The sequence below is a fragment of the Astatotilapia calliptera genome, chromosome 6, assembly GCF_900246225.1.
Source record: "Astatotilapia calliptera chromosome 6, fAstCal1.2, whole genome shotgun sequence".
Classification (NCBI taxonomy): Eukaryota; Metazoa; Chordata; class Actinopteri; order Cichliformes; family Cichlidae; genus Astatotilapia; species Astatotilapia calliptera.
In genome coordinates, this window is record NC_039307.1 from 33,166,138 (window position 1) to 33,191,440 (window position 25,303).

A 25,303-nucleotide genomic window follows, 5' to 3' on the forward strand; every position below is an offset into this window, starting at 1 on the left:
GTGAATTCTGTACATTAATATGAATAGACATCTGACTATTTTACAGGATAGACAATATAAACATATTTAAAATTAAAGGAATTGAAATGTACATTGTGCCTTGGTTTAGAGTGTCTGGAGTGTCTGGAGTGTCATCTCTAATTACTCAGAACTTTAGGTTATATGGAGCTCCTAGAATTATTACTGTCAACTAACCAACATAAAGAGATACATCCACATAGAGAGACTGCAGAAACTGCAGTCCAGATTACATTCTCACTCACACACACACACACACATAATGTTAAGTCCCCCTGTCTGCCCCACCATCTGTTTAATTTTCTTCCATGCTGAGTGTCCACAGATGGGACCCGAGGAATCATGCAGAGCTGGGAAATAACATAACTCGATGCAAGAAAGAAAATCGCTGGTAAAGCTATCGACAGATACAGACACAGACACAGACCAAAGGATAAAAATAAAGTAGCAGAAAGAAAGGAAGTGTTATATTCATGCAGGTGACCAGAGGAAATGGATTGTGGATGATTTTGAGAAGTGGAGTCGAGTGGAAAAACACTTATCACCAGCCTGAAGTGGAATATAATACTTACACTGAATGTCTCCACAAAGATCACAGCTACACTAAGTACGATCTTGGAGGAGAGTGCAGCGGTTTGTGGGGGTGTGTTTCACCTTTTCAAATTAGTGTGAGCTTTGATTTACGCTGGTGTTGGCTGTAATTTATTTGGCGTCACTGAGCAAAATAACCTTTCAGTGTACTGTCTGCAGTCTGCGAGAGAAATAAGCCGCTCCTTTTCATTTTGACTTTGTTTTCTAGGCTTTAGAAAATGTATCCCACAATGAGAGATTTTAAACCAACTGCAGCTATAGGCATCATTTTTTTTTGACCATGGAGGTCCGGTGGGAGAGAAAGAACTACGTGATCTCTGAAACTGATACTCACCATCTCTCCCCTGCAAAATCGAGATTTTTAGATATTTCGAAAAGACTCTTAGAAACAAATCATGTTCAGCCAACATATATTTACCTATTTGAAAATCTGGATTCATTAATACTCTTGTCTGGTTATAGATGGCATCACATCTGTTAAAAAAGACCTCAAGACACCCCAACCTCCAGGCTAACTATAACTATTTTCTCCAAGGTCACTGTTTGTCATAAGCTGAACAGCTAAACAGGCTTCATAGAAAGGCACATCTGCAGCCAAGTCATGGAGCACTCCTCTGTTAATAGTAATTATGTAAACCAGATAATGTAGCTGGAAGGCGATGAATGGATGGAAATCTGAGAAGATTAACTTTAACATTAAAGAGAAAGTGAAAATGAAAGACCGACTTTGCCAAACATACTTGTTTTGTTAAGATTATGTACCAAAATACCTGCTCTGAAGATTGGAAGATGGTTGGTTATCTGGCCCCTCGTGCTGAAGGTCCCAAAAGACTGAGATTGTGTTTACTGCATGTGATACTGTGACATGGATCTAATCATTTTGTTTATTAAATAAACTTTATGTATACTGTATAATGATAAAACCAGTGACTGTATAAAAGACCCCAAGTCTGTTTTTTATCGACTATGACAGTTGTGCTAATCATGCAAACATTTTTTTCTTGGCTGGAAGCCCCCCAATTTATTTTTTCTGGGTTTGATTCTTTCTCTCAGAATTTTGTCCCAGGTTATCGTTGGACTGTTACAATGGCCAACTTTAAGCTTTCTCACAGGTCAACCGAGGACTCTCACCATGAAACCACAGTCCCAGTCTTATACTAGAGCATCTCAAATGATTTCAGTATAATGAGAATGCAATTTTTCTGGGTAATTCGTTTTGTTTTAATGGCTCATGAAAATCAGAAAAAAATTGAAACATTATTAGAATATTTCCTTTTGAGTTTGAGTACTAGTGCTAGTAGTACTATTCAAAGAGTGTAAATGCAGTCTTTTTGGTCCAGTGCAGTATATGTAACCATGGACAGTGGGAAGTTGTCCAAATTCAATTCAGTTCAGATCACAGTTCAAATTTAGGTTTATTTATATAGCGCATTGACTGTTATTGTGATTAGGAAATGATAATAACAGTACTGCAAGGTACAGACCCTAAAGTATTTTGCAGAAAAGAATCACACGATCCCCTTTCAGCAAGCAGTTGGCAACAGTGGGAAGGAAAAACTCCTTTTTAAGAGGAAGAAAACTCCTGCAGAGCCAGGCTCAGAGGGGAAGCTATGTGGTATGAAGGGTTGGTGGCGTGATGGAAAAGTGAAAAGAAGAGCATGAAGAAGATGATCATCAACATGGAAGGAAGAAGCATGGTAAATTAAAAAAAAAGGTGCTAAAGCAGTAGGGATGACTTGGGAGGATTGTCATGAAAAGTTAATTCAAGAACTTGGGAGAGTTTTGCAAGGAGTGGACTGAAGCTGCTGCCAGTGCATCAAGAAGTCTTCCAAAAAACAGCTACAACTGTCACTTATATGAAGCCATTCTGAATCAGAAACAAGTAGAGTTACATCAGATGCGTCTTACCTGGGCTACAGAAAAAAAAAAAGAAGTGGAGCATCAGTCAGTGGTTTAAAATACTCTTTTCAGATTAAAGTAAATTCTTCATTTCATTTGTAAATCAAAGTCCTGGATTCTGTAGGAAGAGGCTCAATCCAAGGTTTCTGAAGTCCAGTGTGACGTTTTGGTATCTGTGATGATTTAAGGTTTCATCTGTTGCTGTTGGTGGTGGTTGGTCTGCTCTGCTTTGTCAAGTCCAAAGTCAACACTGCCATCTGCATGGAGACTTCAGAGCACTTCATGCTTCCATCTGTTGACACACTCTGAGTGCCAAAACTAATACCAAATCGTTCGCTGACCATCTTCTCACACTGCTTGATTGGCCAGTCATCTCCTCCGACCTGAGAGCCACGGAGAATCTTCTGGATTGATGAAAAACACCTGAACCAAAAATAAAAAGAGCTGAAGGCTGCTATCAAAGCAGACGGTGCTTCAACAATATCTCAGCAACCCAAAACAAGTATCAGTTGTATAAAAAAGATTATTGTCAGCAGCTGGAAGTACTGTACCTAACTCTCATCTTCTTCCTCTTCTGCTCCCCCTTTCTTACATCTTTCTCCATCTTGGAAAGTTGCATTTGAAATTGCCTGGCACTTAAAAAAGCTTTACTCTATTTATGCCACCCTCCTTTGTAGATCCTCAAGTACTGTGACCAACTCTATTTGACTGCATCATAGGGATTAGAAAAAAACGATGCGAGCGAGCCACAGGATGTCATTATTTTCATTATTGTCTTATTACTCAACTCCAAGCCATCATTGGAAGCAATGCCAGGCTGCAGGACACAAAAAATGAACTCACTCGACAGTAATCTTCATTAGCTGCAGATCAGATTTAAATGCTCATTAACTGAATGCTGTTTAACCCCTGGGCTTGTCATTTTGATTGCAGCGGAGTTGTTGCACAAACAGAAGACAGCCTCTGTAGTTCATTTAGTCACAAACTGAATTCCTCAGTTGTGTTCCTGTCGATATTAATGTCAACATGGCTCTTCGTGAGCCAACAAAATGTGGATAACTCTAACAATAAATTAAGACTGAAAAAAGAAAGAAGAAAAAGAGCTTTTATAAGTAAACAGTCCCCCTGACTTGAGAGAACATGAGCCCACTTCTTTCACAGTTTAAGGCAACTAAAACCACTGCTAAAAATGTGATGTGGTTCAGAAAAGTCAAACAGCACGGACTGAAACGGGTCAAAAGTTGATCAAAGTTTGCAAATGAGCTGAGAAGAGCCAACTAAAAATGGAGTTCTACAATAACAAGCAGAAATAAAAGGCAAGCAACAACAACTTAACAACTCACTCACACACAAAGAGTAAAGAGGCAGAAAAGCACAGGCGTCATTCTCAGACACAAGCTATGAGTGAATGGAGGTGAGTAGGAAAGTGGAAAAGAAATGAGCTGCTTTTGTCTCCAACAAAACAAAGCAAAACATTTGATCAAAGCAAGCGATGCTACATTGGACACACTGTTATATTACCCGAGTGTTGCACCAGAGGCCGCTGATTCATTGGGCCAATTTAACCCTGGCCCTGCGTTCCCAAAGCACACAAAGGGAACAATTCATTTGTGCTTTCAAATGTTGAGTCTGGTCCGAGCCAAACCAGATCTTCTTTGCACAGTGAGATTTATATACATGTTGCTGCTGACTCTATAACACTTCTGAGAGAGAACAGGTTCCTCAAAGACCACTCCCCACTCCTGTTGCACATTCTTACTGTAATAACCAAGCAGCAGCCTGTTGGGCTGCATGGCACCAACACAACAGAGCCAAATTGTGCATTTCCTGGAGGCGTCACTTGAGACTGACTTCAAAACAAAGTCGGCACCCATACGTGTTCAAATGACCAATATAACTGCAATAAAAAGCATTTCTACAGCCTGCATAAAACTAGTTTTGGTCTAAATGGATCACTTTTATTTCAGTCAATTCCATAAATCAGTAAGTGACATAAATGTGGCCACATAAACGTTTCACATCATTTTTTATTATTTTATATTATAAAGAGAACATTGCACGTGATCATCTGTTTGAATGGCTTGACTGAGAAAATGTAACCCAGGCAACCAAAACAAAATGAATACTGAGACGTAAAACCGTGACTCTTGTTTACGTGACTGCAGTGTGAGGTTTTATATCTTTATGTATCATTATGCATTCACATTTACAGTCTTGAACTTCTGAACTAGTGTACTCTGCAGAGCTGCCAAAACAAACATGTCTAAATGACGTTTTTCAGAAATACTTTTTTTTCCTCAGAAGTGCTGATGGTTGTGTTACATTTTTAAAATAAACATATAATAATGGAGTGAATTTATATAGCGCTTTTCAAGGCACCCAAAGCGCTTTACAATACCACTATTCATTCACTCTCACATTCACACACTGGTGGAGGCAGCTACAGTTGTAGCCACAGCTGCCCTGGGGCAGACTGACAGAAGCCAGGCTGCCATATCGCGCCATCGGCCCCTCTGGCCAACACCAGTAGGCAAGTAGGGTAAAGTGTCTTGCCCAAGGACACAACGACCAGGACAGAGAACCCAGGGATCGAACTGGCGACCTTCCGGTTACAGATGCGATTCCCAACCCCCTGAGCCACGGTCGCCCATTAAATATGACAGAGAGTAATTTATTGGTAGGGAACCCAACTTCCACTCCTTTCTCCCAGCATACAGCACGGTCCTACATGCTCAAGGCCATCACCGTTTGGGTCAGTCAGAAGCTCTTGACACAGATTTCATGAGTATTCTCTGTGTTTTTGCTTTGTTTTCTACTTTCACTTCTGTGGCGTCTGGTTGGCTGAGGGCTCAGCACTGACCTGGACAGGAAGCAAAACATGAAGGACCCAATCAAAAACCCCGGAGAATAGACGAAAGCCCGTGTGATGGAATGCTAGAAGGAGGAGGAGGGGGAGGAGGAAGCAGGGCTGTGAGTTTGGACAAAGATAGATCATGGGAAGTTTTGGGAGGTAACTCTAACGAAACACAGTTTGATTTTTCTAAACCCTGTTGCTGTCTTGCTTCTAGGCTAGAAAACTAAAAAAATGACCAAATTAGTGTCTAAACCCCAAAACCCATGACATCATCACTAAGCCTGTAAGCTGGGTGTACTTAGGGTTTTAAAAGCCTCTGACCGCGTTTGCTGCTGAAGCGTCATGAAGGAGTTCAGTGAAGCAGGGACCTGGTAAAAGAGAACGGATCAAAGGCAAAGGATCTTTATAAAACAGCACCTGGGTACGCTTGCTTTATAATTAGCTGTTTTTACCATCACAGCTATCCTTTTGTGTGGGTGTTATCCAAAGAGTGTGCTAAGTACTAGCTGGTTTCAGGTAGAGGCAACTAAAAAGTGACTTTATTACTTACTTACTTTCACTTTTGGCTCTAATCAGTGCTAATAGCAGGGAATTTCCCCTCTGTTGATCTTACAGAGATAGCCTAAATGAATGCTTCTCTGAGCACAGATGCACTAGGCTAATTTATTTCACCCAAAAACAAAAACACCCAAGCTAATCATGTCTGTTAATGATTCTAGCCAGACTAGCAAAGGCAGAGGATCTTTTTTCCAAAGTAAAGGTGTTACCACTTGAGAATGAAAGCAAGATAACTGACAAACAGAAAACTGTAGAGTAGACCTGGGGAAATAAAAGCTCCATAATGCTTTCATGTATTTGGCTTGAAGGAAGGTGCCTAATCAGTTGGCCTAAATGGTGGGGCAGTGGATTCATTCAAATGGAGTTATTTGAGGAAATCCCAAAAAGTTGATTCTGTTGATCTGGATGCAGCGTTTTCAGTGAAAAAAACGTTTTGTCACTCATCCAAGTGACTTCTCCAGTCTCCAGAGACTTAAGAAGTTTGAAGAAGTCACTTGGATGAGTGACGTCTGCATCCAGATGAACAGAATCAATTTTTTGGCATGGTTTGCATCATGGTTCCTAGTTAATACTCATCCATCCTTCCATCCATTTTCTTCCACTTAGCCAGTTCTGGGTTGTATGGGGCAAGAGGTACACCCTGAACAGGTTGCCAGTCTGTAGGGCTAAGACAAGGAGACAGCCAACCCTTAACACTCACATTCAATCCTATGGCTAATTTAGAATCACCATTTAACCAAACTCTGTCACCCTTTCCTCCAGGAGAAAGGTAATTTGAGGCCTTGGACAAAAAAGCTGCAGGGTATCTATCTTCCCTTTACCAGAGTCACTGTGCTTCACCCCTGATGGATTTGAAACACCAGTTTATACCTATCTCAAGAGAAGAAAGCTCATCTGAGACCACTGTCATGGCAGTAACTGATAAGGCACACACAAAGATCATATCTGGAAGGTGAACATTATTAACAGTTAAAGTGAGGGAAGACACGGAGGATACAGATGTCCACTGTGGCCCCTGTGATAGACTGGCGACCTGTCCATGCTGTAACCCGCCTCTCGCTCTGTGACATCTGGTCACAGCTTCCAGTTTACAAAAGAGATGGATCGATAGTTTGGCATCCAATGAACTTAGCTCTCAGTTTGTAGAAATCTACACAACACCATCCATGGCCTCAGCATGAGCAAAATGTTCTTTTGAGAAACAGGAATGACCTTGTTTGTACAGGTGAAGAGCTAAATTATTAGCTGATGATAGCAATAGCGATTTGAACTACAGAGACCAGCATTTTGTACCAGGATGTAAATACGTTATTTTCATAGCTAAAGACGTGAGATGGGGACAGAGTCCTGTGTGTGCAGCCGGCCTCAGCTGGCTTTTGGAGGAACCATAATTTTTGGTAGGTCTGCACTGGCTTCATTTTTCTGCCATTCGGGTTGCTGCTTAGTTAAGAGCTCACTTTCACTGCTATCAGCTCTTTTTCAGTCTTTGCACTGCAATATCAGCTGACTGAAACCTCTGAGAACAGTGGTTTCTCACTGGGCATGGAAGCCACCCATTTGGTGTTTCAGAATGTGTTTACTTTATGATCCCTAAGGAGGAGTTTTGGACTTTTGGACTTCAAATCCAAGTTTACAGTACAGCCTTTAAAACTACCAAGAATACCAATCACAACAAATCACATTTTAATAACACTAATCAACATGAACAATAATTGTACGTGTAACTGATAGGTTGCTCTCACCCAATGACCTCCACACTACACAGTGCTGTTCAGAGCATCAATTGAACAAGCAACTGATGACTTTCAGTCTGTCAAACTTACAGTGTGGAACTTTGTATCTTCTGCCAGAAAGTACAAAGTTCATATTGTGAGAACAGGATGTGAGTTGGGTCACACGAAATTCCCCAGGCTTATTGTAACACACTGTCCATAAAGGGACTGAGGTCTTTGATGAGCTGTCTGACCTATGATTTTCATGGCTGCCTGCCACTTTTAGTAATGTTGTTTTTTAAAGACACCAAGAAAATGTCAATAACATTTTTGTTAAGAACTAGAACAATTTGATATACCAATAAAACAAAATAAACAGAATCTAAATTGGCTAAATTATTTATTTTGTGCACACATGCGCTTGGACCACCAGGACACCCAGATGATAGATACTCCCATGCCTGCTGAATTCATTCTGATATTCTGCAGCACATGTTTTAGAAAAGAAAATGCTGGTTATGCATTTTCACAGTCTTAACAGCAGCTACAGCAGGACTTTATGACGGTGATAGTTTTAAAATGGAACAAATTAAATGAAAGTATGTTGCTGCAGTCCAGAATCTGAGTCATGGGCATCTGCGCTGCCTGAACAGAGGAGAGCGATGACCTATATTAGAGTTTGGGTGGTGACAGCTCCTCGTGCCACTTTGAGCTCCCTGTTATAAAACTCCTGGATGGAAACGCAGCTATCTTGACTCTCTGTTAAGTAAGAATGATGGATCTGGAGTTTAAGGAGAGAGAGATTGTGTGGAGGAGGGGCTGCAGGAAATGAACACACCAGGGAGAAGGGAGTAACACTGACTTTATGTTATTTGATGAAAGAGGAGGATTTGTTGTGCTGTGTGTGTGTGAGGGTAGGTTATATACAGGAGTGGGAGGGAGGAATGTGTGTGTATAGGAGAGAGAGTGAGAGAGGTTTCTTCTCAGTTGTTCCTCCTCTCAGTCTGACACCAGCAGTCTGCTTTTCCTCCTCGTCTGAGACTCCTGCAGGTAAGAAAAGCGACCAGACACTCTGACAAGATGTGACAGCGACTTTATGACAATCGACCGACTCTGCATCGTAATGCTGTACAAAAAAAAAGGAAAAGAAACGGTGAATGAAGGTAAAGAAAAAAGCAGCCGGCGGTGCGCTTGCAGAGACGTGCAGAGGCTGAAGAAGTTATTCACAAGTCGCCAACTCAGCAGTAGCTTTTTTTTTCTTTTGCAAACTTACCCCGGCAGCTATATCACCGCGCACGCTCTCACGCGCCGGCCTACTGCCCGACATTGAGTGCGTGTGCGCGCGTATGTGCTTTATCCGGAGTGCAGATGCATGCCAAGTTGATGCTCTGGCGTTGTAGACGTGGCTTCTTAAACCAATTCATTATAACAGCTGCATGAGTGCAGTGTGTGTTGATCAGCTGATTAGTGGTTGTTACTTGTTATGATTCACAGACACACACGCGCGCACACACACGCAGGCACGCATTGGGGTGATGTTTGTTGGTAGAGTATGATGTAAGAGATTAATTTTTGTTCCCGTTTGATGATATTAAACCAGCTATAAAATCTGACTAATTGTTATTGCCTTTGTAGTTGCAAAGCTTTCAGTAACTTTAAAACGTCTGTTGCACACTTTCTTTTCCTGCCTTAAAGCAAGCTGAACGTGTGGCCTAATCAATTTGACAGCATGTTGCATAATAAAATAAGGCCAAGGGTGTGTCAGCCTGCTGTGTGTTTGCCCGAAATCTTCAAGTGTAACTCATGTTTCTGTTTATCCCCCTTAACATTTCTGCAGTATTTTCAAATTTTGCCAAAATGCAGAAACACACTGAATGGAAGGTTACCACATAGTCTTCAGTAAGGCAGGTCATTAATGTGGTCATTAGTTTTCAAAAACCTAAGCATGTAAATGTAGAACTTATTAAAGACAGGTGGAGATTTGATTCTGAAACTGCAACAAGCAATTTAGTAAGAACTGGCTGCATCCTCTGCCACGGAGATCTGTGACAAATGTTACGGTCATGCCAAGACGTGTTACCAAAAGCCACAAAAGGATAACACATGGTGCTGGAGGAAATGTCACTTCATTTTTTGGAGACCATGATATTAATTATTAAAAATCAATCAATCAGTAAATAAATAAATATTCTTGCCAATCGGGTGAGTACTGGATGGGATATACCAGGTTAGACCAACGTGGAGGACCTCAAGTGGTACTTTTAGGGGCAAATCCTAAACAATACCTTTAAATGCACTCATGCATCAAATAATGTTGCTACCCATGCTCGACCCTCACCTTTGCCATTTACAATGATTGGCCTGAAGCCACATGATCACATTTCCAACCCATCCTTTGAAGCAGAATTGATATAACCTTGTTGGTGTTCATTTGTGTTGATATTCAGCTATCAGGGTGAAGGATGTGAGATATGCATCCTATACGTATGTGGTTGCATGCAGTCCTACAAAAAGCAACAGTGCTGGCCTGAAGGTGAGGATGGCATACATGGGTCAAAAGCTGATTGGTTTAATAGTGAGCCCCACAGACACTGCCCCCTGGTGATAGTTAATAGCTACAATATGTGGACATGGTCTGAAAAGCTATGCATAGGCGCTACGTAGGACACACGCATGACACCATGATAGTCCCTCTAGTTGGTTCGCTGATATGCATGTAGGCATTTGTACAGTATTTTTATATGGCACAAATATTGCTGAAGTTTTGACCTGTTCAGGCTGTTTTCATGAACACGCTGGAGCCCTGAACTGTTTTAGGACTTGTTAAGACAGAGGTACACACGTTCTCCTCCTGCCTGTGTTGGTCCTTTCTGGTAACTTTGGTTTTCGCTCACAGTGCAAACACATGCTTGTTACAGGTGAAATGCTAATTCTAAATGGATGTATCTGATATCCCCGTGTTGGTGTTGTTCCCATCATAATAATGTTGGTCCAGGATCAACATTGTAATTGTAATTTTTGTAATGTCATAACTTTGAGTTTTATATAAAACTCTCTTTAAGAACAAATGGTCAACATTTTAAGCATTTTCTTCATTCATTTATACAACGAACAAATATTTTATTTAGTTTGCTTTGTTGTTGGCCAAATGTAGGTTTGCTAGCGATAGTTTTTAAGTACGTTAGCTAACTTCTTGGCTGCTGCCAGTTGATCCTTGACCAGTGCTAGTGTCATAATATAAGAGCAACACCAACACAGAGATATCAGCTCATGCTTCTGAATGAGCCATAGGTGTGAGTGAGTGTCCTTGTCTCTGTGTTCAGTCCTACATTAGTGAGAACACATATGTTTCCTTCTGCACGCCACATGAGAGAAAGGACATCAAAATGACACGATTCTTCTCAATATCTAAGGTTGAGGTGCAAAAGCTGCTTCAGAAAACCCAAGAAGATGCATCTTTTCTTCATCTCGGTGCACAGCGGCTGGGCACTGCCTCCACTGACCAAAACCTATAATTTCAACAAGTGTTTCCTATCTTGGGACTGTAGAAATATTACTTCCTGTCACTAAGGGTTGGCTTTTTATAAGCTGACAGGTTGCCAGTCAGTCAAGCAGAGTGCCTGCTGAGCGCTTCCCTGTCCTGTGCACTGCGTTCCTGTGACACTGTAAAAATAAGCCACCCATTCAGGGACACTCTGGTAACTGGAGAGCAAATATACAGTAGCATGTGGGATTCTTTGAAGTCTGCAAAATATATATTTTTTGTGTGTCAACTGCAGTGAATCCACAGTTGACAGCTTTCCAAGAAAAAAATCCAAATAATCACTTGGATTTTCCACACCAGCTCAACGTTCCAACGTAAGCACTTTCAAGCTGCACCACTCATCCTCTTCTTATGGTTACTGCTTTGTGACAGAAATACAGCTTTAGTCTGGATTGTCTTTAAAAGGAACCGAAGGCCATTTCTTGTTGCATTTGCCGCAGAATATTGCCAAAATGACAGAAATACAAATTCATATGATAAATCTGAGCCTAATTTTTCAGACATGTTGGAGAACAGAGCAGAGATGCGTTGCGTGACATCTGACAGGCTGTAATAGCGAGGCAGATAATAACTGTTATATTTTACTATCAGTAGTCAGATAAAAACGTTGGGGCAGCGCTCCAGTTATTTCATTTTTCTCACAGTCATGCACCATCTGTCATCTCAAATCCTTTTAACATTCATCCATCACTGTAAAAACCTCAGGGAATCTCTCATCTGTCTCTTCCCTGTTTATTTCATTTCCTCAGTTTTCTCCTTTCTCACACAAACATTTCCTCTCGTTCTGTTATGCTTTTCCTTTTCAGAGGCGTTGCGTTTGAGGATGAAAATGAAATAGATAAGAGCGAATGAGAGGAAAAGGTGAAAAATGCAGACCAGACAAGCACATGCAGTTTTGTTTTTATGGCCTAAGAATACAACTCTCATGGGCTTCATTTCCTGCAGCAGCAGGCCTCTAATTCTATCAAATAAAGTTTTTTATTAAGACTTTTTTCAGAGACTTAGATGCTTCTCTGAGAAAACAGAAAATTACAACACATGTAAATGGAAAAATATTAGATCAATATTCAGATTTTTATTGATTAATTGTTGATGGACTATTTTCTGTTGCTGGTCATGTTAGGGAAAACGAGCACTCAAAGCACTTTATACAACATGTGTCATTCAGAAGCAAATCAGGGTTCAGTATCAAGGATACTTTGGCATGCAGACTGGAACAGCCAGGGATCAATCAACCAACCTTTAAGTATGTAGATGGCCTGCTCTAATTCCTGAGCCACAGGCGCCAATATGTAGTTAACAACAAACTGGGCAATTGTTTCCAGTTCAATTTAATTTTTTATAGTGCCAAATCACAACAACAGCTGCCTCGAGCAAAGCAAAGATAATACAATAATAAAGACAAAAGCCAGATGACCCCCTATGAGCTAGCACTTGGTGATGGTGGGAAGGAAAATCTCCCTTTTAACAGGAAGAAACCTTGAGCAGAACCAGGCTGAGGGCAGCAGAAAACAAAATGTGCTGAGATCCATCATGAGGGGTGCTCACTGTCCACCAGTCAGTTGGTCAGTGTTACATCCCCTGCTCCTTAGGGCTCACTGTAGAACCCAATGTAGACTAATCTTGAGATTTTTATTTAATATAACATCAAAGTTTGTGTCTCTAGTTGTGTAAGGAAGCTCAAAGGAAAAGATTGTAGCATTCCCCTTTTAACCAGATGGATTTTATGGTCTTGTGTTTCTCAGTGGTTACAGTTTCGGGGTGGGAGGGTCTGGCTGACTCTGGGTTGTGCATCTTGGAAACATATGTACTCACGTTACCATAAAGCACTCTGGGTAAAGCATCAATCAAGTGTCATATTGTCTGTGCTATGGTTACTGTTACACAGGCACATAATGATGGACACATTTGGGTCTTTTTCTTCATAACCTTCAATTATGTAGTCAAGTTTCATTTGTAGTGAACAGCTTTGAAAAGATTCTCAACCAAAATATTAATTTTGTTTTATATTGTGATCAAAGTTCCAGCCTCAGAAAACTTTCTCACTCTTGTTTTTAGTCTATAGAAAGGCTTATATTTCACTTCTTGATCCTCTGGATACTATACGATAATCCTAAAATAACATAATCTGGTCTGTCAAGTTGACCTTAAGTTCTTACATTTCAAAATGCCAAACATACTTTTAAGAAGTAGTACGGTTTTTTCAAGCCTTTGTTTTTGAATACTTCTTGCTGCAACTCTAAAACCACAATGTCATGGTAAAATTGCATTGTAGTATATTACATCTTGTATAGATCACTAAATGTAGGTGCACAATGGCTAATAAGGGCTGCAAGAGAAACCTGAGAAATACTGTCAATATCATTGTCTCCTGAGAAGATGCAGTTACAGTCCAGATTTATAGACCAGATTTCCACAGGAATGTGAAAAATACGGCACACCAACAAACAACATAACTAACCAAAAAATGTTGGTTTGGGGGCTGATCGTTTTTCACTTTCAAATTCCTCTTTATCAGAGAGTAAAAACACCATTATAATTATATGAGCCATAAAGTTGCATGCATCTGTAAACATCTGCCATCACTGTGGCCTCATATGGACATACAGTTTAACATTGTCCTGGAGCATTACCATTATTTTGATTGCTTATTTCTTTTCTTTCCTTCCATCCTCAGGTTGAGACAGCCATGTTGTCGGGGTGTTTTGGGCTGCTGTTGCTCCTTCCCTTGGTTTGCTGTGTCCCCTCCCCCTCCAGGTCTCCTTCCAGACTCTGCAGACGATGCTGCGACCAGCAAGATTCTCCCGCAGCCACGGCTCAGTATCAAATGCCTGAAGTCCGAACTGTCATTAACATGACCATCCTCAAAGGTACCAGGGACTTGAAAAGCATCTGTTAAGCTCTGAAACACTGCTGATTACAGACTGCGTTCAGTTGATAATTGCAGCTTCACTTTGATGGTCAATCATGCAAATGATACCATGACTGGAGAATCGTTGCTTGTTAATTTACTAAAAAAAAATCATTCACTCTTTAAAGTGTGTACTACGAGGGCTCTATTTTAAGCTGCATTTACAAAGTCTGCGCTTTTCCTTTTCCAGGTGTGTGTGTGTGTGTGTGTGTGTGTGTGTGTGTGTGTGTGTGTGTGTGTGTGTGTGTGTGTGTGTGTGTGTGTGTGTGTGTGTGTGTGTGTGTGTGTGTGTGTGTGTGTGTGTGTGTGTGTGTGTGTGTGTGTGTACTCCTTAATCAGGAGAGTAATCACATATCTATAATAATGGAATAGAGCTACTAAGTGTAGCCATGCAGTGATGGCTAAGTGGAACTGAGAGTAAAATGAGAGATTGTCAGTGAAAAGGAAATTAGATACTCGCGCAACAGAAGGAATCTGGAACCACTTCAAAAATCAGCCGCTTTTTAACATTTTGTAAAGCAGCAGGCAGCCAAATACTAGTGACAATGGTGGCTTTTCACAGTATCTGTGGTAGGAAATGTATATCAGCATCAAAATATGAATGTATGCAAGGATTTCATTAAGGTGGAATGACATTTTGTTATAATAAATGCATCAGTCAACAAGCCAAAGCTCAAAGGCCAAACGAGGGAAGTTTGCAGTTTGTTAAAAAGCACGTCACAATAATATATACAGCTATAAACTGTATAGTAAAGTCTCCTGTCTTCTGCCACATAGAGGCCTCTCTGATAGATAGTCAGGAATCCAGGCAACATACTGGCCATCACAGACTTCTTGGATATTCTGTTCGGTAACTGGGCAAATAATATTACTTTTAATACAGTTGCAAATATTTAATAAAAGCACCAACACCACAAACATCAAAGAGGTCCAGTTCACTGATTTAAACAGACCGAGGGGTATTGTTGCCAACGTGCCAGCTGGATGGGTGGGTAGCATGAACACCCGACTTCGTATCTACTGAGGACCAGCACTGGTGGCTGCTAGTATTTTTTATGTATCTTCCTCTAAACATGTTTGTTTCTGCAGTAAAGACATTTTAACTTGGAGTCTACATAAACAGACTGTTCCCTGTCTGTTACCTCTGACTTACATGGTACTGTGTTACTGGAGGTTACTAAGAGTCTTCATGGGGTTCAGAGTTTGAACCAATGGCAGGTTGACCATACATCCAATTCTGGACTGCATCTAACCTGAACCTGATATTCGTGCAATGAGTTTTAAGAGAATGGGCAACTTCATTTGAAACGGGCTGCAGGATACTCAGACTTGGTCTAAACTAAACTCAAAGATAATTACACTACAAAATGACCCATTTAGAGAGAGAAAAACAATGCTTGCCACAGTATAATTCACCAGGCTCTAGACTGCATTGCCAAATAAGCAGGCAGTTACTTTGGTGTCCCAGATTTTCAGTGGTCCAAAAAGTCCTAGGTTGTCTTGTTGCACTAGCTTCTACTAATACTTACCAATTACAGGGCAATATTAAAATAAATGTGAGAAACCTTAAAGCTTACCTGATCTTAAAGCTCTTTGTCACAACCCACTTTCAACATCACAAATATTTCCGAGCAAATTGTTCCTACATTGTGTATTTTCTTTAAAAAACCAAAACCGTGGTTACTTCAATAACCACAAATTAACACCAGTAAACGTGGGCTCGGTTACACAGCTATAGACACACATCAAGCAGAACGTGGGGGAAAAGGACCAACAAAACATGTCCTACTAACCTCAGGCCCACTTTAAATTAAAAAGAAGCAGATTAAATAAAACTTGGAAGTGGTCCAGTTTGACTCCTTAATCTGCCGTCCTATAAACACTGTGGATCCTGTGCTTACTACACCTGATTACACAGTCAAATCCATGACAGCTTGTTTGAGTTACTGTTACTGCAGGCAGTGAGGAAGGCCAACAGTGAAGACTTTGAGTGTCAGTGTTTGTGCATCTGTGTGGCTTTATCTGTGCGTGCACATACTAGTACATATATATATATATATATATATATATATATATATACATACATACAATGAAGGTAAGAGAAAGAGGGGGAAGTGTTGTGAGAGAATCAGTGGGGTTAAAAAGTGGGAATCAGTGGGATTTCCCAATGCAAGAGATCGAGTTGGAGAGGGATTTGCAAGAACATGTGTGTTTAATATGATAAGTCAGTCAGCCAACTCAGCCAGAGCGATCCAGATGATGTGTCATCACTCTGTTGTTTTATCTGTTGGTTCTTTGATTACCGGACGTGCCAAGTCTGTTCTGACCCACGATCAGCCCGTAAACCAGTCCAACCACTGAACCACAAAAATGTCTCTGCTGGTCTATCATTAAGCTTCTCACATGCAAACACAGTTCAAGTGTTTTTGTGCCATGTCACAACTTTCCTCATCGAAGTCCAACTGTAATTTCATGGACTCAGTGGGAAGTCAAAATGTGAAGCAACTTTGCGTTGCACAGCAAGCAAACTGAACTAAGTGCATGATCAAAAATGCAGCAGTATGTGCTGTTGGTTTTACTCAAACAGTGTAACCATAGTCAGTAAGTTAATCTCAGTTTGCCAAATTTCTCAAAAGAAACACGAACCTTCAGTCACGGGCAAATCAGAATTTACACCCACACATTTTCCTTTAGTAGCATTACATTGAAAAGTTAATTTGGTGTCTTGATCCATCCTCAAAATCCCAGAAACCTGATTCTGTTCATCTGGACATTGTGTTTTTATTGGTAGAAACAAGTAGGGGGCCTAATGGTGCATTTTGAAACATCTTACAACTGCAGCATTTAACCAGCTCTCTGTGAATGGTCCTCATGGCCATTCATCAAAGGTCATGACAATTTGTATATTAATGATCATAATACTGAACTCACGGCCTATAATGTACTTTTTATAAGGTTGGGGAAACCTGCAGTCAACTGACACTGAAGAAATCACCTGGATGACTGACTGAAAATGCAACATTCAGGTGATTTCTTCAGTGTCAGTTGACTGCACTCTGGGAAAAAGTTCTGTTGTTCACCTTTAGGGCTGTGCATGGTGAATCGCCCACCTATATTAGCAAACGTTTGTATCCATATGTCACCAGCAGGACTCACAGGTCTTCTGATCAGGGCTTGTCACTCATCCTAACATATTAGCCATCATAATAATTACTTTGTGCCTCTGACGGCTTCTTCAAGGTCAAATAAGACCAAACTTTCATAAAATGTCTTTTATCTCTAAAAGTATGCTTAAAAATCTGTTGCCTTAGTTTGTATTTGCAACATTTAGGTATTGTTTAAATACACGTTATAGTTTCCATCCAATTATCAGGTCACATTTGACCTCTGACCTTTCATGTCTGCCTTTCTGTCAAGTTGATTCCAAAATGCATGACTTTGGAGTTAAGTCTTGGTGTCGTGCAATGTTGCTTAATTTTAGTAATAGGATCTTATGTTTGTTTCTATGAAACCCTGCAGTTTAACGTTTGCTGCTTTCAGTGTCAGTGTACTTTCAGTTCCCAAATTAACATGTTTATCTAAAATTTATCTTTTAAGTTGCTCAACTTGTGGGTCTTGATCCACTTTCGGACTCTAGATTCATCCCAAGTAAATCAAAAGCAAATAAAAAGAAGTGTTGCTTGATGTACTTGATACATGGAACAGCAGTGTCCACATTCCAGCTGCATAGTTGTAAAGAAAAGCAACAATACCATTGGCTAATTGGTGCTTTTTTAAGTGCATGTGACTCTCTTTGATAACAAGTTTATTGTTGCAGTCATTCCTGAATCTGTGCAGCAATTCTCATCTCTTCAACTTTCCACTTGTAACTGCTGTTACAATCTCCGCCCATACCGCCATGTATACTACTTTTGAGGCCTCGGGCCTGGGAAAGGAGCAACGTCTGTGATCTTTTTCCAGACATTCAGTGACTCATAACCATCTGATCGTAATATCCTAAACCTACAGTGTCATAGACCTATATTTGCCTACAAGAAGAGCAACAGCAAGTCTTAGTGATATTTAAAATACTATTCTATGTTGTATATAGTGTATGTATTAAAATGAGCACATGAAAGTTAGTAATTAAATTAAAACCCATGACGTAAACGTGTATATTTCACACTTAGAACCATTTCCTTGTTTGCCATTATATTTTTTTATATTTTTATTTTTTGTTAAAAATAGGTTAAAAAACATGTAAAGGTTTCCAAACCAAAGAAACAATGGGTTTTTTCTCATCTAAGTATTTTGCAACATGTAACAGTAACTGTGTATTATTGCCGGATAAGTCACTCACTGTAGGTCATTGTGACCAGATGTGCTGCTAAGCTACTGTTTGTGGAAACTGCTGTAACTCTGCTCGGGACTTTTTTGCTTGGACGCTGGTCACAGCTGGAGACGTCACTGTGGCTCTGTGGAGAGGATGAGCAGTGCTTACCTCTACAGGAAGTGTTGGTCATGGTTAAAGAGGGAAGCACTGTGGCTTCTTCCTGTGGGGTTTAGCGATCCCAGAGGTGTTTAACTCATAACTGAAGTTTTAGTTGCCTAAAATAATGCAGAGCAAGCTCAGCAAGACTTCGCAAGAAAGTCATATTTACAGGTTTCTTTTTATCACCCTATAACCTCAGAGCCTCTCAAAACTGACGAAACTATCATACACCAGTTTTTTTTCTAAAAGCTATAGTGTAATCTCTTTGTACAGGCACTACAGTATTTAGGAGAAAACCCAACCAATAATATGATCCCCAGTATCTTCCAAACAGTTAACACCACTAGCCTGAACTCTTGATCATGAACTCTTGGCATGTGGTCCTAAACTTTTGATAAACAGCCTGTTTCCGTTTAAACGTTGTTTCTAATAAATTGCATGCTCAAAATATGTTTTGTCTCACTCCCATTTCTTCTTGTTGCATGTTGAAGCTCTGCTTGGAACCTTGTCAAGATCCAACAATGCAAAATATGATTTTCTGCCATTTTTTAAGTGGTCTTAAATTTTTGATTGGGACAGTACAAGGCAGGATGGAGCCATAGTTTCATGTTGTTTACGCCAAGTTCTGACCATCTGAAAGTTGCATCAGAAATTGAGATTGAGATTCATCAGACCAGGCAACATTTTTTCAATCTTCTATTGACCGATTTTGGTGAGCCTGTGTCAAAAATTGTAGCCAAAAGCCCACACTGTGCTCCTTTGCTGCTGTAGCCATTCTGCTGCAAGGGAATGCACAACATGTCTGTTGTGCATTCAGAGAAGCATCTCTGCATTCCTTGGTTGTGATTAATGTTTTTTTGAGTTACTGTTGCCTTCTTATCAGCTCAAAGCTGTGTGGCCATTTCCCGCTGACCTCTGACATTAACAAGTCAGTTTCACCCAGAGAACTGCTGTTCACTGGATATTTTCTCTGTTTTGGACCATTCTCTGTAAACCCTACAGATGGTTGTTTTGGAAAATCCCAGAAGATCATCAGTTTCTGCAATAATCAGCCCATCTAGAACTAATGCCAGTTTTAGAGTCACGTAAATCATCTTTCTTCTCCATTCTGATTCTCAGTTTTAAACTCAGCAGGTTGTCTCGACCACGTCTACATTCCTAAATGCACTAGGCTTCCTCCATGTGACAGGCTGATTAGATATTTGCATTAACGAGCAGTTGAATAGGTGTAATGAAGCGGCCAGTCAGTATGTATGGCAGAAAATAGGGAGCACAAGTGCTTGCCTTTAGGCTTGTCAAGCCATCTTCGAATTGGCCTAGAATATTGCTGTAATAAAGTTTCACGTAGATCCTTGATGATAGATAGATTTGAGCCAACTCTGCTGTCAGCTGAAAGTGAAAATGGTCACCCACTTTTCATCCCATAATTTCAGTAAGCTGCACTGCTCCTAAATTAGCTTCTGTTTATGTATGCCTGAGCCTTTTCTTGGCTCACATCTTTTTACAGCTGTTCCACAGCGATATGGTGATGGCATGTAGGAAGGCTTACCGAATAAGCAGTGTCACTTGACATGCAAATGTACAATCAGCTCAAAAGTATTCTCTTGTGTTTCGGGAATAATAGCACCACTCAAAATGTTCGCTTAAATAGAGACATTTCAGTCAGTAGTCACAAAATCGCATTAATCATTTTTAGAGCTTGTTGTCACATCGCATTTAAATTTAAAATCAAGAGGACGTTTTGGTGGCGTGTGGTGGCAGCTTAGCAGAATCCAGGGAAGACAGATATAAACAAGAAAAGAGCAAATAAAAACTAGGAAAATAATATCCAAGTAATTTTTTTAAAAACATATTTTAAGCTGAACATGCACCAATCAGGTAAAGTGATGAAGTGAATAAAACTGATTATCTTTTCACCTGCTAGTGGCTGGGATATATTAGGGAGCAAGAAAACATTGTGTTCTCACAGTTCATGTGCTTGATAGAAGGGCCATACTGCGATGACTTGGTCAGAGCATCTTCAAAATTGCAGCTCTTGTGTGGTGTTCCTGGTCTGCAGTGGTCAGTCTATCAATCTATCAAAAGTGTTCTAGTAGTGAACCAGCGACACGGTCGTGGGCAGCCAAGGCTCACTGATGCACGTGGGGAGCGAAGGCTGGTCCTTTTGATCCAATCCAACCGATGAGCTACTGTAGCTTAAAAATGTAATGCTGTTTTTGATAGAAAGATGTCAGTGCATCGCAGGCTGTTATGTAGAAGACTGTACAGCCACCAATCAGGGTGACCATGCTGACTCCTGGAAACAATGGGTATGTGAGCAACAGAACTGGATACCAGAGCAATGGAAGAAGATGACCTGGTCTCATGAATCACGTTTTCTTTTAAATCAAGCAGATGGCAGTGTGAGAGTGATGCACTATGGGAAGAAGACAAGCTGGCAGAGGCAGTGTGATGGGCAATGTTCTGCTGAGAAACCTTGTACCACCTACCTAAGCACTGCTACAGACCATGTACACCCTTTCATGGAAATGGTGTTCCCTGATGACTGGAGGCTCATCCAGCAGGATAATGCTCCCTGCCACAAAGCAAAAGTTCTTCATGAATGGTTTGAGGAGCACAACAACGAGTTTGGGGTGTTGGCTTGAACTCCAAATTCCCCAGATCTCAATTTAATTGAGCGACTGTGTGATGTGCTGGACAAACAAGGCCAATCCACGGAGGTCGCACCTAGCAACTTCCAGGACATAAAGTGTCTGCTGCTAACATTTTGGCGCCAGATACCACAGCACACCTTCAGGAGTCTAGTGGAGTCCGTGCCTTGATGGGTCAGGGAAGATTTAGCAGCAAAAGGGGGGCCAACACAATATTAGACAGGTGGTGTTGTTATGTTATGACTGATTGGTGTATGAATTAATTCATACACCAATCAGTTTGTATGGCCAAAAGGGAGGCAATTTGAAGGAAGCAAGGCTAGATGACCATTTTGATACCTTTGGATTGCACCAACCCCTACTTGTTCTTTTAAGGGAGATTTTATGAAACAGTGCGTCATCACGAAAGCTCCAAGTCAGTTTTAGAAGAATGATGCTCATTCCTCCAGTAGAGCTCATGTGCTGTCTCAGGGTGTCAGCAGTAGTAGTTCACCTTCAGATGCCTAGAACAGCAGCAGAAAAAGGAGAAATAAATGTGTTTAACTGAAATGATTACAGTTCCTTCTGGTCTTTGGCTGTGATTACTTCAAATTTAATGAGGCAGTAGATTCTGGAAACAAACTGCTTTTTACAGACATGCTGTCCTCACAAGGTCTACCCGAACATTTCGTCTTAAAGTCCACGAGGAGGTCAAGTTTAAAATAAGCACTACTTTGAATGAAAGAGTTCCTTTAGATTTATAAGCAGGATTTGAAATGTCAGATATAAAAGGTTTACTGGAATTTGTTGCTGCTTCTAGATTTGTAGCCACTATGAAAAAGTTCAGGCAGGTACTGTGCGCACAATAAAACGGAGACCTGAAAATGGAAGAGTTGAGAGAAAATCTTTGAATCCAACTAAATGCTGCACTTTGCTAAATGGCAAGATCACTTTGAGTTCTTGGAAGAAAGAAACATCTGGTGCAGCCAGCTGGGAATAAATTAATGTGGTCTTGACATGCCTTTGCTATTAATGGGTACAGTGAGCAGTAGTATATCTCACTTTGCAAAAGCTAACCTCTTCTTTATTAAAATGTCTGTTAAGAGCTTTACTTTTAACCCTGTTAAGCCAAGTGTATCACATTTGATACATGTGTTGAGCCTGTGAGTTTTTGAGACTTCTACTCATATAAAATCATTTATGAAATTTAAAAATGAAAGATTTCATCAGAAGGTTTACTAAACACTATATTTTCAAGAATATAGAATTTTCTGGCAATAATTTCATGGTTCAGGCTTTAAAGGGTTAAAATATTCAAACATGCAAGTCACGCGTGTGGGTTTTCTGTCTTCCTCCCTGTTCATGTTTCATTTTGTCCCTTTAGGTGATAAAGGAGACAAAGGAGACAAAGGTACACCCGGAAAACCAGGTCTGGAGGGCGCTCCTGGCTACCGAGGCCCCATGGGCCCTAAAGGCAGCAAAGGCCAAGCAGGTGCACCCGGAGACGCCTGCAAGATCCCTCACTCTTCTTTCTCTGTGGGACGCCGCAAATCCCTGCACAGCCTGGACTACTACCAGGCGCTGGTGTTTGACACTGTGTTTGTCAACCTCTACGAGCACTTTAACATGTTCAAAGGCAAGTTCTACTGCTACGTGCCCGGGATCTACTTCTTCAACGTCAATATCCACACGTGGAACTTTAAGGAGACATACCTCCACCTGATGCACAACGACAAGGAGCAGGTGATCCTGTACGCTCAGCCCAGCGAGCGGTCCATCATGCAGAGTCAGAGCGTCATGCTGGATCTGGCTCTGAATGACGAGGTCTGGGTGCGGCTCTACAAAAGGGAGCGGGACAACGCCATTTACAGCGACGACGTGGATGTTTACATCACCTTCAACGGATACCTGGTGGCTCCCAGCATCCAGTGAGGAGAAGGCAGGATGGAGAGGCTGTGTGGGTCCAATTACTAAGTCTTTTTCCCAGGGATATTACTTTGTGCCAAGAAACAGGTACTTATTAGCGCACAAAACAATTTAGGTGCTTAAATATTCCTTTCAACCCAGAGAGGAAAATGCTGTTTTGTTAAATAAAGACTGCCCAAAATGCTTAAATCTAAACCTTAAAAAGAAAAAGGAAATAGGAGGCACAACTGGTACAGCATAGGGGAAAAAAGTTTAAATAATTACTTTGTACTAGAAATACTTTATCGTACAAAGATCTTACTTTTTGTGCCATTTCCCATGATCACCTGCTTTCAGGTACTTTTTAATCAGACGTCACACCAATTTTTCAGGAGTTTAAAATCTGTGCAATCAGTTTTATGTGACATTTATGGTGCGATGCCTCTTAGCAACATAGAATCTGTCAGAGTGAAATGTATTGTGGCAGTCGGCTATTCATTAAACAAATGTCCTCTTTCACAGAAGCAATTTAAAATGTCAGTTCATCCAAATTACAAAAATGTCCCACAGCCGCCACCATTCCACCATCTGTATGGAGCCATGCAGAAATGGAAATGCTGAATCTAAAAGATCCACTGTCCTAATATAAAATGATTGCATACACATTATGCAACTCCACGAAACACCAGCTAACAGACAACAGGGTCGATTTTAAGCATTGCATATCCTCAGGTGCTTTACAGGAAATTATTACATTATGGAGGGACTTAAACACATTTGACTTCCAGGCTTTACACATTATACTGTAATTTACTCAAAGTATAATTTACTCACTGCAAGTAACCGAATACTTAAAATTACTTTACAGGTTTCTTGCAAAAGCCTGACTTGTTACCCTCTTATGTACCTGCCGGTAAATATAATTACATTGTAATTTCATATAAAATACATTGAATTACACCCTTAGTTGTGAGTTTTATTACAAAAATGCTACCAAATATTTGCAGAATTTTTGTGGAACAAATTCTACAGGGATGCACCCAAACACAAGACATCAGGTAAAAGTCCAAACATCCCAATCTTTAATGCAAAACACTGTCAGAGATCACACTGTCAGAATCAGACAGCACAGCAAACGATCCAAATGAGGTGCAGGGAAAAGGCAAAGCTCATGGAGCAGTTCAGAGGTCATGCATGAGAATGCAAAATACGAACATCGGGGACAAGGCACAGGAAGATGAGCAATAATAAAACAAATACAAAAGAAATCAGAGTGGGTCGTTCAATCTCAAAAGAAGAAGAAAAATAATACAGATAAATATTTGCATACATCATAATTTGTTTGTCAAAACAAAACAAGCAGTTGTAATTATATTTACCTACAAATACTTAACGGCAGTGAGATCGTTGAGGTCGAGTCATTCTCATTCTCACTCCTTCACATTTCTTCTTTGCTAGTGAACTCCAGCCCGTTTTTTTTTTTCCAAGTGGATCACAATGGCTGTGAGCATCTGCTCTCATACATAACGAAAATCATAATCCAACTCGAGTGCTTATATTTGCAGTGACGTGGCAGGAAAATATTGCACAACTGGATTTACATTATTGTCTTTTTGTAATTTTGGTGAGCTGACCACTTTCCCAGCATATGAAAATACATACGGTGCTTTTATCAAATTCAGGAATGTATTTGACAGTTATTGTTTATTGTTTTAGGGACTTGAGGCTGCAGAGCAGTTTATGTAAATGTCTGTAAATGAGCTTTCTATAATAGCTTTAATATGTTTTACCACTTAAGCTGTTGGGTCTGGACTGTGTATGTCTACGTGTGTTTGTTTATATAACATATAAAAACAGTATTCCCTTCACAAACCAAGTCTCTCCTCATTTGTATTAGTGAGCAACAAAAGGGCTTGTAGTTTTATATCAAATGAAGAGCTCTATACTGTGTCAAGATTCAAAAGAGCTTTTTTGTGTGTTAACAATTCTGGAAGATTTTCCTCACCTGTCTAATTCTCTTCATGTTGCACCCTCCAGATTAGTGCTTGGCCACTCAACCTTATGAGGGGAATGACACTTGTGATCAAGTCTGAAAACTGGCCAGATTTCTAAAATAAACAAACAAACTAGCAAACAAAAACCCATCTCAAACTCTGAGAGACAGCGGATGAGTCCACAGCATGCCAGCTCCATCTGTTTGGCCATATATC

General features: G+C 40.5%; 1 protein-coding gene across 1 annotated transcript; it reads left to right on the forward strand.

The window, feature by feature from the left end:
• The first annotated feature begins 8,227 nt into the window (after positions 1–8,227).
• On the forward strand, positions 8,228–24,965 carry c1qtnf6b (C1q and TNF related 6b). Its single transcript, XM_026171823.1, has 3 exons — positions 8,228–8,682; positions 13,854–14,046; positions 22,573–24,965. Exons 2-3 carry the CDS (start codon positions 13,866–13,868, stop codon positions 23,118–23,120), a joined length of 729 nt encoding a protein of 242 aa, XP_026027608.1. The 5' UTR covers positions 8,228–8,682; positions 13,854–13,865; the 3' UTR covers positions 23,121–24,965.
• Positions 24,966–25,303: the final 338 nt, after the last annotated feature.

Bases quoted from the DNA above. Each gene is read 5' to 3' on its own strand.
- c1qtnf6b (XM_026171823.1), top strand. From the start codon at position 13,866: ATGTTGTCGGGGTGTTTTGGGCTGCTGTTGCTCCTTCCCTTGGTTTGC. The intron at 14,047-22,572 runs GTACCAGGGACT...TTGTCCCTTTAG, and splicing joins TAACATGACCATCCTCAAAG to GTGATAAAGGAGACAAAGGA.